Genomic DNA, 14,052 nt, shown 5'->3' on the forward strand with positions numbered 1-14,052 from the left:
TGTGGTATTGTATGAGGAAATCTGGAGTGGCAGAGAAGTATGTTAGGGTAGTGCAGGACATGTACAAGAATAGTGTGACAGCGGTGAGCTGCGCAGTCGGAATGACAGACTCATTCAAGATGGAGGTGGGATTACACCAAGGATCAGCTCTGAGTCCTTTCTTGTTTGCAGTGGTGATGGACAGGTTGACGGATGAGATCAGACAGGAGTCCCCATGGACTATGATGTTTGCAGATGACATTGTGATCTGTAGTGAGAGTAGAGAGCAAGTTGAGTCTAGTCTGGAGAGGTGGAGATATGCTTTGGAGAGAAGGGGAATGAAAGTCAGTAGAAGCAAGACTGAGTACATGTGTGTGGACAGGAGGGAGCCCAGTGGAATAGTGCAGTTACAAGGAGTAGAAGTGATGAAAGTAGATGAGTTTAAATATTTGCGGTCAACTGTTCAAAGTAATGGAGAGTGTGGTAGAGAGGTGAAGAAGAGAGTGCAGGCATGGTGGAGTGGGTGGAGAAAGGTGGCAGGAGTGATTTGTGACCAAAGAATATCAGCAACAGTGAAGGGGAAAGTTTACAAGACAGTAGTGAGACCAGCTGTGTTGGACGACTTAGAGACGGTGGCACTAACAAAAAGACAGGAGGCAGAGCTGAAGATGTTGTGATTCTCTTTGGGAGTGACAAGAATGGACAAGATTAGGAATGAACATATCAGAGGGACAGCTCAGGTGGGACGGTTCGGAGACAAAGTCAGAGAGGCGAGATTGAGATGGTTTGGACATGTGCAGAGGAGGGATCCAGGGTATATAGGGAGAAGGATGCTGAGGATGGAGCCACCAGGCAGGAGGAGAAGAGGGAGGCCAAAGAGGAGGTTTATGGATGTGCTGAGGGAGGACATGCAGGTGGTTGGTGTGACAGAGGAAGATACAGAGGACAGGGTGAGATGGAAACAATTGATCTGCTGTGGCGCCCCCTAACGGGAACAGCTGAAAGACAAAGAAGAAGAAACAGGTACATACATTTCAAATCTGAAAAATGACACAGCACCTTCGAGGGACTGAAAATATCAGCTATTTTTAAAATAAATCTTGTTTCCTTCTTGAATACAGTCAGTGTACTGTATGTTGGTAGCATAACATATTATTAAATATTAAAACCATTCACACAAGGAGTAAATAATATAGTCTTACCTGTTTGTTTCAGTGAGATCATCTTCACAGACTGATGAAAACATTGCCACATAAAGCCTGATTTTGGAAAACGATGTCTGAAAAGAATTTAATTGCTTTTCCTGGCTGAAGAAAAGTCCCCCTGTGATTGCGGCAGTTTGCGCCAGGTTACAGATTCTTCAGCTTATGTGCCAGGAACTGAACCCATGTGTGAACCACTCGAGAATAAGTGGACTCTGTCGTGTTAAAAATGGCAGCTAGTAACTTATTTTTTAGACCCACCCTCAACTTCAAAAGCACCATTACAAACTCTCCTTTAACAGACAGTTTCCTTTGTGGTCCACATTTTCTTGGGGTTTTCTTGTATCTCCTAATCTTACTTGCAAGAACTCTTTTCGGGCCCTCCCAATAATGCATACGACTTTCTTTGGGTGTCAGAAATTCCAACATTGTATTGAACACATCACAAGTTTGCGGCCCGGTGTGACGGCGTACTTTAGAATCAGTATTTATCAAACTATCACATCTGACATATTTTTGCTTTGACTTAATTGTCAACATTTTAACCTTAGCAGCTAGTTGATCAATTTCAATTTGTTTCTCAGCACACGCTGGACATGCATCGCCCGTGGCAGGCTCAACTCCATGTTTAGGCTCATGCACTGGTTCACACTTGGGTGTGGACTCAGGATCATGCTTGGACCCAGACGCAGGTTTATTCTCTTGCTGCATGTAGTTGTGATTCATGAGAAACAAGTTCTCTGGCTCTTGCTGGATTTACTGGAGTGTCTATTCTGGGAAAGAAAAGTTAAATTGGAAAAAGTAATTCATAATGAACATCTGATTGATGAAAATGTTAACTTTAACATATAGTTGTCCCCCCAGAGAAAAATATGATACTGTTAATTAACCATAAGTTGAGTAGCAACTATAACATATAGTTGTGCTCAAGAGATCTGACTAATAATTATAATGCAGATGTTATTAGTGAAAAAAAATTCTGTTACAGTTCTTAGAAAAATAAAAAGGAAACTTTTAAATTACACATTTTGATGCACTCACCAAGGTCTTCCGAATGCAGTCGCTTTCTTCAAGGTACTGGGGTTGGAGTTGTTCTGACTGGGTGCTTTTCGCTTCTTAGACTGCGAATATCATGATAACCTGTAAAAAATGAGAAACTTATTCCTGTGTACATTTATGAAACAAGCAAAAAAAATCTGTTTCAAGATCTCTAGCAATATTGTCATTAAAACCATAAATAAAGACAATTGCCTGAGGAAATTTCTTGGGAATTTCTTTTTCAATATTTTTTAAAAGTTTCTTGAAAAAAAGGACATGTGACAGACCACACTTACATCCAGGAAAAAGGCTAATAAAAGAGCACACTGCTTAAAGAGATGAGGATGCATGATTTTAATAAATTGGTATAAAAACACCTTTACCTTATGTGCTATGACATGCACTATTAATATTTACACATATATAGGAATGCAACAAAACAAGTCCTAGGTCTGACTGTTTGCCTCAGATAACCTTTATGAAATATTTAATGCATACCTAGATTCAAGCATGGATCTGCGTACTCCATTGAAGTGCTCCACCAAGGAAATGTTCTGAACAAATTCTGCTGTTCTTTGTTGGCTCCCAAGGCTTGGCTGGTTTGTCTGTCTGGGGCAGTTGACGGTTGACCTGCAAAGTATGAGTTGTTAATCAGAAATCTGAACACACATCTACAGGTACGGAGCCCGCCTGTGGACATGGTGGTTAATTTTTTTTGGCACAGATTACTGTGTTCCCTCACAATAACCTAATATCATATTAAAGCTCATGCCTGTCAGAGCACACAGTGAGTGGAATTAGGTGGGGGGGCTGAACGCATATGCGCGTGCACACACACAGCAGACAGCAACAGGATTCACAAGAGATGAGGGAGTATGTTGCTACAACTTGCATAGCTGTAAGACTCCGTATGAAATACAGTTTATTTACACAACAGTGATAGTAATTAGCAACCCCTGTTATGAACGTTTGTTTTTTTTTTAATTTTTTTTTTACTGTCCCCTCGTGAATCCTGTTGCCATCTGCTGTGTGTGTGTGCGTGCGCGTGCATATGCATTCAGTCTCCCTCCACCTGATTCCACTCACTGTGTGCTCTGATAGGCATGAGCTTTCATATGATATTAGGTTATTGCGAGGGAACACAATAATCTGGGCCCAAAAAATTAACCACCATGTGTCCAGGCGGGCTTCGTATAGGCCTGCAGCTTCAATCAATTTTATGTTTGAATGTTTTCCATTAAATCCATTTTAAATATATGTAGATCTGCATAGTCTGTGTCATTTTACAGTCAGTATATTTGCTGATTGATGATGTCATTCATGGCACGACATTACAGTCATAAACTGATGCACGAAAATGGCACCATCAAACACCTAAGTCGGCACAGTTTCAGGATATTGACAGAATAAATGTGTGCAAGAAACTTACAATTTTAGTCCATCTTTTAGGTCCGTCTGGATCTTTCTTTTCTGTGGGGAAATTGTAGAGAATGAACAGAGGTTTACAACCACATTTCTTCTTCTTTCCGTCTTTGGGTGGACTCGGCGGAGCCTTGCAATCGTGTGTTTTCAGCCACCTTTCAAGCCTATAAATTCCATTTGAGCAGTTGAAAACAGCACAATGCGCACCTGTCATTATTGTATGCATCGCTTAAGGCTTAAAGCCTTTGAAACAATCCCTGTAAGCCTTAACTTTCACAGTCCGCTAACGTATACGAAATTCAGTGTGTGTTTGTTTAGTAGCTGGAATTTTTGTCCCGTTTGACCCACGCATGCCCAAATGCATTGCACACTTTGCTTATTGCTGGAGGGGATCTCAACTGTATACTAGACCCTCGCATTGATAGATTTCCTCGTGAAAATAATCATCCTTCTAAACGAGCACGGACAATGATTGATACATTTGATGAGTTGAGTTATTTGCACCTATGGCGAATGCTTAATCCTAATAATAAAGAATTCACATTCTTTTCGGCAGTGCACTAAAACAGTTTCAGAATAGATTATCTGGTTGCTCCAAAGACAATGTTGTACTGTGTTCTGGCCTGCAATATTGGGAGTATTACGGTATTGGATCATGCTTCAGTTTATTTAAAATTTGTACATGGGGACGCGCAACAACATTCGAAAAGATGGTGATTTAATACACATTTGCTAAATGACCCACAGTTTATTTCTTATTTCCAAACTGAGTTCCAAATATTTTCTACTAATAATAATACACCAGAGATATCCATCCATTAATTGATTTAATTATTTCTTATGAAAAAAGCAAAAAGCAGAAGTGTCTAGAGGAACAACGGAAGCTAGAATTACAACTCTCTGAATGTGAATGTGCATATAACTAGAACCCAACTGAGGTTAATTTAAAAATCACTCTGGCCACAAGGGGCGACACTTAATTCATTGCTCAGTTAAAGGGCAGAGCAAAGTATAAGATTTGCAAAACAAAAATTGCACGAGTCTGGCAATAAGCCCAGCAAGTATTTGGCTCATTTGGTGGAAAAAAGAGCTGATTCCCAAAACATCCCCTCTGTTAAGGACTCCTCTGCTCACGTTCAGTTGGATAGCAATGGTATTAATAAGGTTTTTACAGAATTTTATCAAAAACTATATGTGAGTAAACAGTCAGGCAAGGCCACAAGATTGGTGAACTTTTTTTTTTAACTTAGCTCTTCTCAAGCCTAGTGTTGAACAAAAATCAGATTTGAATAAACCTATAACATTAGAAGAAGTGTATGAAGCTGTCCATATTACAATCAGGAAAAGGCCCTGGCTTTAGTTCAGAATTTTTCAAACAGTTTAGGTCACTGATGGTGAAGCCTTTATTGAATAGGTTTCATCATTCTCTTGAAACAGGAGCTCTTCCAAAAACACTTACAGAAACAAACATTAGCTTGATTCTTAAGAAGGATAAACCAGGGGATGAACGTTCTTCCTGCCACCCTATTAGCTTGTTGAACACAGACTTTAATTCAGTTTATTATTAATTTATATATAGCGCCAAATCACGACAAAGTCGCCCCAAGGTGCTTCACATAATTCACGACAACACAAACATTTAAGCTCCTATCTAAATCTTTGTCTTTGAGGCCGGAAAAAAAATCCTTCCTCATATCATTAACAATGATCAAATGGGGTTTATTACTGGAAGGAACTCCTGTAATAATGTTAGAAAATTACTTAATATCCTTAAACTGTCAACAAAAACATATTAAGGGTTTGATTGTGTGGCTGGATGCAGAAAATGCATTTGATCGCATAGAATGGTATTTTCTGTTCTTCACACTCAAACAATTTGATTTAGGCAAAGATTTTATTGAATGGGTCAGACTGCTATACCATAATCCGATGGCGGCCGTTATTACAAATGGAAAATGTTCTCCATACTTTACGCTGGGGAGAGGGACCCGGCAAGGATGTCCCCTGTCGTCATTGCTGTTTGCAATTGCAATTGAGCCGCTAGCAGAAGCCATTAGAAATTATCCTGATATTTATGGAAGATCAAAGAATCAAAAACAGCACAGAATCTCGTTGTATGCGGATGATGTTTTATTGTTTATTACAAAACCAGAAATATCTGTTGCCTCAGTCCTTAATGTTATTAATCAGTTTAGTGAATTCTCTGCATATAAAATAAATTTTAAGAAATCAGAGGCAATACCATTGAGCCAAGTGCATCATACGGGCTACACAAGGCTTTGTCTCTTTGGGTATTTATATTACTCCTGTGCTTCAAAACATGTACAAAACCAACTTCCAGCCTTTGCTTAAATGTATTGAGCATGACTTTGAGAGATGGGCCGCTCCATCACTCTCAATGCTGGGAAGAGTCTCTCTGATCAAGATGAATATTTTGCCTAGATTACTTTACAAATTTCAAATGATTCCAATCCTGCTAAAGAATAATAATACTGTTAAGACAGTAAATAATTGGCTACGAACATTTATCTGGAACCATAAGAGACCACAAGTTAAATTTGTAAAATTGCAGTTACCATCAGGGAGGGATGGCAGTCCCTAATATTAAATTTTATCAGCTAGCTTCTCAATTGCGGTATCTGGTAGGCTGGATATGGAATGACCCGGACTCTGTCTGGCTAGATATTGAAGCATTTAATTTGGGTAAGCCTTTAGCATTGGCTAGTCTCCCTTTCATTTCAGAAACCTCTGAATCTACTTTAAAGGCTTGGGATATGATTAAGAAATGGGAAAAGAGAACTAATGTCATTTCGCCTGTTACCCAATATGAAGAAATACAGATTTTCTTCCAGGGTTGATAGATAATGGGTTTTCTTTGTGGGAGACTGCAGGTATCAAAACTTTGAAAGATCTGTTTGAAGGTGATAGAATGATGTCGTTTGATCAGTTAAGGTTAAAATATAATCTGCCTCGAACACATTTTTTTAGGTTCCTGCAAAATAGAAGTTTCATTCAGAATCACACTGACCGTACATTCACTTTGGAAATGTCACCAATTGGACATTTAATTAATAAAACATGTAGCAATAGATTTTGAGTAAGACGCTGCTATGAGGCCCTTTTATAAATCCAATAACAAAGAACACAATCCTGCAAATGTGGGCTCAAGATCTTTGAGTAGAGATAGATGAAGCTACAGAGACTGGTATATGGGAATGTGCTAGTTATATATCTATATGTAATTGAGCAAAGGAACTGCAATTCAGGATATTACTGTCTTCCGATATCACCTCAAATTTTACATAAAATGGACCCTAAAAAGTCAGATGTGTGTGCTAAGTGTAGTAAGGAGGTTGGCAGTTATACGGACCTGTGCCCATATTCAGGATTTTTGGATAAAAGCAGTCTCTAAGTTAAATCTAGTTTTCAATGAAGACATGGGCCTGGATCGAGTATGTCTTCTTCTAGGACACGCACAAATCAAAGGGACTTACAGAAGAAAATTACTGTACATGTTAACATAGGCTGCACACAAAAGCATATTGTTGAAATGGATCTCAAGGGATCTGAATTTGTACGGGAGCCTGGTTGTCTGTAATTCTCTTTTTTTTGTGTCCTTTGAGAATATTATATGTACCTTCTTTTTTTAACTTTTTTGAATATCACTATATTTGTAAGATAAGACTGTGCTGTGGGGTGTGTTTTGAAGTTGTTCGGGGGTACATAAATGGAAAAGAAAAGGGGGGAAAATGAATTTGTGACACAATGAAGGTTTGAATAACAAAGATATGTTTAAAAAAATATTGTTCAACATGCAAACAAAAATACATTTTCGCAATATAAAATCCAGTGGGCGGTGTCAGTCACAGTTAAATACAAATGGCAACCAACTAGTACAGGACAAAACTAAAGAAATGTGCAAAGACCGAGGAAGCTCTCCATCTGATGTCCGCTCAAAGTTTTGAGCAAACACAAAACTTTCTGAAGGACTTGCCAGAATACATTTAATGAATGAGAAAAAGACTTGTACAGGACAAAAATGGACACAAACATATCAGAATTTTGTTTCTGTTACTCATACATTTCCTCAGTCTGTCACAATGCTTAAACCCTGGCTACTGCTACACAGAACCATATTGAGGACCACAGCATTTTTGGTAATTTCATGGAAAATAATGTTTAGTGAACAGGATGTAAAGCACTTGGAGCGCCTACTGGATGGAAAAGTGCTCTCGAAATGCAAACGTCTTCCTCCTTCCTCCCTTACTGACAAACTGCCAGCATGAGCCAAGATTTTCCTGCACAGGATTTCTCGCTCCATGTTGCCAGATTTATCCATCCAGGTTTCTGTATCAGGACATGGGTGCCAATGATGTGATCTTGTTTTGTGCAGGTATGCTACGGGCCGTACCACTGGTGTCGTGTTAGATGCTGGCGATGGCGTCACTCACGTTGTGCCCATCTATGAGGGTTTTGCCATCCCACACTCCATCATGCGTGTTGACATCGCTGGAAGAGATGTTTCTCGGTACCTCCGTCTGCTGCTGCGCAAAGAAGGTTACAACTTCAATACATCTGCAGAGTTTGAGGTTGTTCGCACCATCAAAGAGGTAAGGTAGTTGGCCTCTACTGACGTGTGGGTGAAATTTAAACTGCAAAAAACCCCTCCAGGTGTCTCGTAATGTTTGTGTATTCAATGTTCCAGAGAGCTTGTTACCTCTCTCTCAACCCACAAAAGGATGAGACCTTAGAAACAGAGAAGGCTCAGTATGTCCTGCCTGATGGAAGCACTTTGAATGTGAGATCATCAATCACTGTCATTCATCATGGAAAGGGGAATTGCCATAGTTTTAATAAAGCGATGCATAAATGTTACCTTTTAGATTGGTCCGGCCAGGTTTCGTGCTCCTGAACTCCTTTTCCGGCCTGACCTGATTGGAGATGAAAGCTCAGGAATCCACGAGGTACTGGCGTATGCCATCCAGAAGTCCGACATGGACCTTCGACGCACACTATTTTCTACGATCGTGTTATGTGGTGGTTCAACACTAATTAAAGGTTGGTCTTAAGTTGTGAAAATGACAACATTGCTGTTTTCTCTAGTTTCAAAATTGTGTGAAAATGAAATCTCAAAAATTCAGGTAGCTTTAATCTTATTCTCTTATTATAGAGTGACCACATGAGATATAAAGCAGAAAATCATGTTTAGGGTTATTCAGGAAAAAGACAAGCATGGCTACTAAAAAAAAAATTAATTCTTCATCCTCCTGGCAACAACCAAGATTAGCACATATGAAGGTTGTTGTTCTGTCTGTTGTCAGCGAGCACTGCCAATGAAACTTATTTGACACTAAACCAGTTTGTCCACATGAATAAAAATGTATATGAACTTGTGATTTAAAGATTTTTTGAACACACATTTTCTATTTTCAGCATTAAAGCCAAATTATGTTTGCGTCCCATGGGGTGCCAGTTAGTGCCCCTAATACAGTAGTGTTCAGAATAATAGTGCTATGTGACTAAAAAGATTAATCCAGGTTTTGAGTATATTTCTTATCGTTACTCGTTACATGGGAAACAAGGTACCAGTAGATTCAGTAGATTCTCACAAATCCAACAAGACCAAGCATTCATGATATGCACACTCTTAAGGCTATGAAATTGGGCTATTAGTAAAAAAAAAAAAAAAAAGTAGAAAAGGGGGTGTTCACAATAATAGTAGTGTGACATTCAGTCAGTGAGTTCATCAGTTTTATGGAACAAACAGGTGTGAATCAGGTGTCCCCTATTTAAGGATGAAGCCAGCACCTGTTGAACATGCTTTTCTGTTTGAAAGCCTGAGGAAAATGGGAGGTACAAGACATTGTTCAGAAGAACAGCGTAGTTTGATTAAAAAGTTGATTGCAGAGGGGAAAACTTATACGCAGGTGCAAAAAATTATAGGCTGTTCATCTACAATGATCTCCAATGCTTTAAAATGGACAAAAAAAACAGACGCGTGGAAGAAAATGGAAAACCATCAAAATGGATAGAAGAATAACCAGAATGGCAAAGGCTCATCCATTGATCAGCTCCAGGATGATCAAAGACAGTCTGGAGTTACCTGTAGGTGCTGTGACAGTTAGAAGACACCTGTGAGAAGCTAATTTATTATTAGAATCCCCTGCAAAGTCCCTCTGTTAAATAAAAGACGTGCAGAAGAGGTTACATTTTGCCAAAGAACACATCAACTGGCCTAAAGAGAAATGGAGGAATATTTTGTGGGCTCTGAATTCAAGCCACAGTTCACAGTGAAGACAGTGAAGCATGGTGGTGCAAGCATCATGATATGGGCATGTTTCTCCTACTATGGTGTTGGGCCTATATATCGCATACCAGGTATCATGGATCAGTTTGGATATGTCAAAATACTTGAAGAGATCATGTTGCCTTATGCTGAAGAGAACATGCCCTTGAAATGGGTGTTTCAACAAGACAATGACCCTAAACACACTAGTAAATGAGTAAAATCATGGTTCCAAACCAACAAAATTAATGCCTCGCAGATGTGAAGAAATTATGAAAAACTGTGGTTATACAACTAAATACTAGTTTAGTGATTCACAGGATTGCTAAAAAAAGCAGTTTGAACATAATAGTTTTGAGTTTGTAGCGTCAACAGCAGATGCTACTATTATCGTGAACACCCCCTTTTCTACTTTTTTTACTAATAGCCCAATTTCATAGCCTTAAGAGTGTGCATATCATGAATGCTTGGTCTTGGATTTGTGAGAATCTACTGAATCTACTGGTACCTTGTTTCCCATGTAACAATAAGAAATATACTCAAAACCTGGATTAATCTTTTTAGTCACATAGCACTACTATTATTCTGAACACTACTGTGTATATGTGCTGCTGAACGACAGACTTGTCCCACAAACTGTTAGAGCAGATTAAGAATCAGTTTTAAATGCTTTTTAATGGGACATTGGATTTATCAGCACTGATTCTGTGAAATGAGTCACTGAGTTTCAGTGCAGATTGTGAGTCTTTCATGGAGGTAAAGTGTGTAGTGCACACATGGAGGTGCAGTCCTTAGACTCTCCATCCTTTTTTTTTTTTTTTTTTTTTTTTTTTTTTTTTTTTTTTTTAAAACAAGTGAACCTGTTCGGAAGATGTCAGAATCTGACACCTTCTACTGAAAGCTTTGATGCGGAGCACAGTGTGAGCTTATAACGTCTCGCTGCAGTCAGCTGACCGCCGGTATGATTAAAAAATAATAGAGGATTAGTTCCAAAGACATGCAGGTCAGGTGATTTGGAAACTGTAAATTGACCGTAGGTGTGCGTGCAGGTATGAATGTTTGTCTGTATGTGGTCCAGTCACTGAATTCTACACTACGTGGAATGGGCCCGATCGATCGCTGCGCCTTGATTTGCCGCTGAGGCGTGAAGCCGGCAGAAGTACAGAAAACGCCATCTTGTGTCCCCCAGAACTTCGAACGCCGATATAAAAAAGACGAACGTAGCACATGCACAATTTAGATTAATATTCACCCATTTAGCTTTGTTTGATTTGATTTAGCTTTGTTTGCACCGCAAGATGACATCTTGCGCTGCAATTAATTGCACGAATCCTGATACTTGTGAAAATCGTGGGAGAGGACTTACATTTCACAGGTATGTCCCAGCCATACGCTTTCTTGTTTGTTAATCAAACTGTGCCGTGAGGCTGACGACTACACTCTAAGAAATAAAATATTGAATTTAATTGATAATGGTAATGTAACTTTTTCCACATAACTGTCAATTAAAGTGCAACACAATATTGGGATTTAATAATGTTTCATTCAAGTCTCAGGAATTGGTTGTACATTCGTGGTGTTGTGGTAGAGCTTGATCTTTGAGTAGATAAATGTAGATACCATCATTTTTAGAATCTTTCAACATTCACATCAACAAACCTGAACCTTGATTTTCAGCTTTGCTTTATTATTATGAGTTTTCCATGAAGTTGACAGACCAGATTCAGTAATATACAGTATTCAGTAATATACATATAATATAATACATATACAGTAATACATATAATATATATAATATAATAATGATATAATATTATAACATAATATATGTAATATAATAATAATACATGTATTATATAATACATATATATAATACATGTAATATACATTTTGAAATTTTCAGCCTCTAACTTGGTCTGGCTTCTTTGAAAATGTCAACTTCTATAGAGCATTATCAAATAATATTACTATACTGTTTTTTTATATTGGATCCAAATAAGATGCTGCTCCATCTGATGATGAAAGTGAGTACACGCTCTGTACATACATAAAAAGGTATTTTTCAAAATATGTTAATCAGATGCTGTAAAGTTTTGAAATGTAAATAACTGTAAACAACTCATTTACAATTGGGCCATTGCTCTAGTTGTATTTTGTTGTATTTTGTTGTTTCACTAAAGCTGTCACACAGTTAATTTTCAATTTGATAGAGTACATTGACGTGTGAATGAATTGACTGCTTTACATCAACTGTGATTGTGATTTGTTGCAATGTTCCTACTTCTTCAAAACTATAATGCATTCTAATATTTGCTTTAACTGATTGACCAGTTACTTGTGTGCCTTTCTGCATGTGTGAACAACATTAAAAAGTATTTATGTGTTTGATTGTGGTTGATGTGCACCGTTTGGGGGGTGGTTTGAGTGTTTGTGTGTGTTGTGTCAAATGAACATTATGTGTGTGTATGTGTGTGTGTCAAATGAACATTATGTGTGTGTGTGTGGGGGGGGGGGGGGGGCTTTGTGCGTGTTCACAAGCGTATAATATGATAGAAAGTATTCAAATAGTGTTGCATTGCAAGAGCTTATAATGTCCATAGATTTAACAAGTTTTTGTTTCTATTTGCTTTAGTAATCTACCAAAAACTACACTATGTGTACAAGTCTTATAAATGGTCTTAACAGAGCTTAATACTATTACATAACTCGACAAAGGGCTTAATTCTGCAGAAATTGGTGAGTTTGACCCTATACTACTGACCTGATTCCACTGTGCAGCGTTTGCACCTTTTGGGGGAAGCAAGATGGCCGACCATGCAGCGGCTTGGCTTGGCTTGCTCAGCCGTGACGCCCATTCCACGTAGTGTATAGTTCAGTGGGTCCAGTGACACTGACATCCTGTCCAGGGTGAACCCCGCCTCATGCCCTGTGACTGCTGGGATAGGCTCCATCCCCCTGTTACCCTTAACTGGAGTAAGCAGGTATAGAAAATGGATGGATGGATTGGTGTGTTTCTGCACTCTGGATGCATTGAAACAATTATTCACATCCACATTAATGGATGTTTGGCTGTATTTTTTGTTGCTGTTCTTAGGAAAATATCTCTGGGTTCTGGTTAGGCTAGTGGCCCGTGAGGCTCATAATGCTGCAGGGAAACCCTGAAGATCCAATAACTTCCCGTGGTGTCGTGGATGCCACAGAACACGGCACCAGTGCATGCTCCCGGATTTGACTTAATTACTTCTTGGGCTCTGAAGAGGACAGCACTGTGCATAAAAATAGGTGTAACTCTTAAGTGGTTCGTGCGTGTGCATCAAAGATCAAGCCAGGTGACCACTGTAAAGTGCTGTCGAGCATCTGCAAACAGTTTGGAGTAACTGTCTCACTCAGTCACTCATTCAGTCTTTGTCGCTTGTCCTAGGCTTTGGGGAAAGATTACTAACTGAAGTCAAGAAGCTTGCACCCAAAGATGTCAAGATTAAGGTATGCATAGGTTGTCATTTCTCTGTGTGTGTGTGTGTGGTGTGTGTGTGTGTGTGTGTGTGTGTGTGTGTGTGTGTGTGTGTGTGTGTGTGTGTGTGTGTGTGTGTGTGTGCTCAAATTAACAAAAAAATTAAGAAAAACAAGCAGTTCTTCAAAGGAGCCATAAAAAGACCTGAAAATGCAGACATGAAGAAATTACAATAAAACGAAATCACAGAAAATAATTAAATATTCTTAAAAAAAAAAAAAAAAACATTGTTATGCTTTTGGAAAATCAAAATTAAGGATAGAATACCTTCTTTGTGAGAGCTGTCTCTGTGGAATAATACTTTCTAAAAGTAGACTGCAGTGGCTCAAAGAGATTATTCTCAGTAAGATAGTCCACGAGCTGCCATGAAACCACTTTTTCCAGAATTTTAGAGAAAAATGATAGATTTGATATCGGCCGATAGTTTTTCAATACACTACGTTCAAGATTAGGTTTCTTAAGTAATGATTTAGTCACTGCAGATCTGAAACATTTAGGAACAGATCCAGAAATTAAAGAAGTTCCCCTACACTTTGCCAGAAGGTACATCTGAGATGCAAGCCTGGATTTGATGTTTTAATGAAAGAAGACCCTCCTCTATACCACTTCATCAT

At 38.7% G+C, this 14,052-nt stretch overlaps 1 protein-coding gene across 1 annotated transcript in view; it reads left to right on the top strand.

Moving 5' to 3' along the window:
• The window catches only part of actr1 (actin related protein 1, centractin), a 113,971-nt gene that overhangs the window by 81,422 nt on the left and 18,497 nt on the right, over positions 1–14,052 (top strand). The window contains exons 6-9 of the mRNA XM_034191853.1: positions 8,035–8,251; positions 8,347–8,439; positions 8,525–8,699; positions 13,349–13,410. Of these exons, the coding sequence (XP_034047744.1) occupies positions 8,035–8,251; positions 8,347–8,439; positions 8,525–8,699; positions 13,349–13,410 (547 nt within the window). The remainder of the gene's footprint in view (positions 1–8,034; positions 8,252–8,346; positions 8,440–8,524; positions 8,700–13,348; positions 13,411–14,052) is intronic.

Source organism: Thalassophryne amazonica, chromosome 17 (genome assembly GCF_902500255.1).
Source record: "Thalassophryne amazonica chromosome 17, fThaAma1.1, whole genome shotgun sequence".
Taxonomy (NCBI): Eukaryota; Metazoa; Chordata; class Actinopteri; order Batrachoidiformes; family Batrachoididae; genus Thalassophryne; species Thalassophryne amazonica.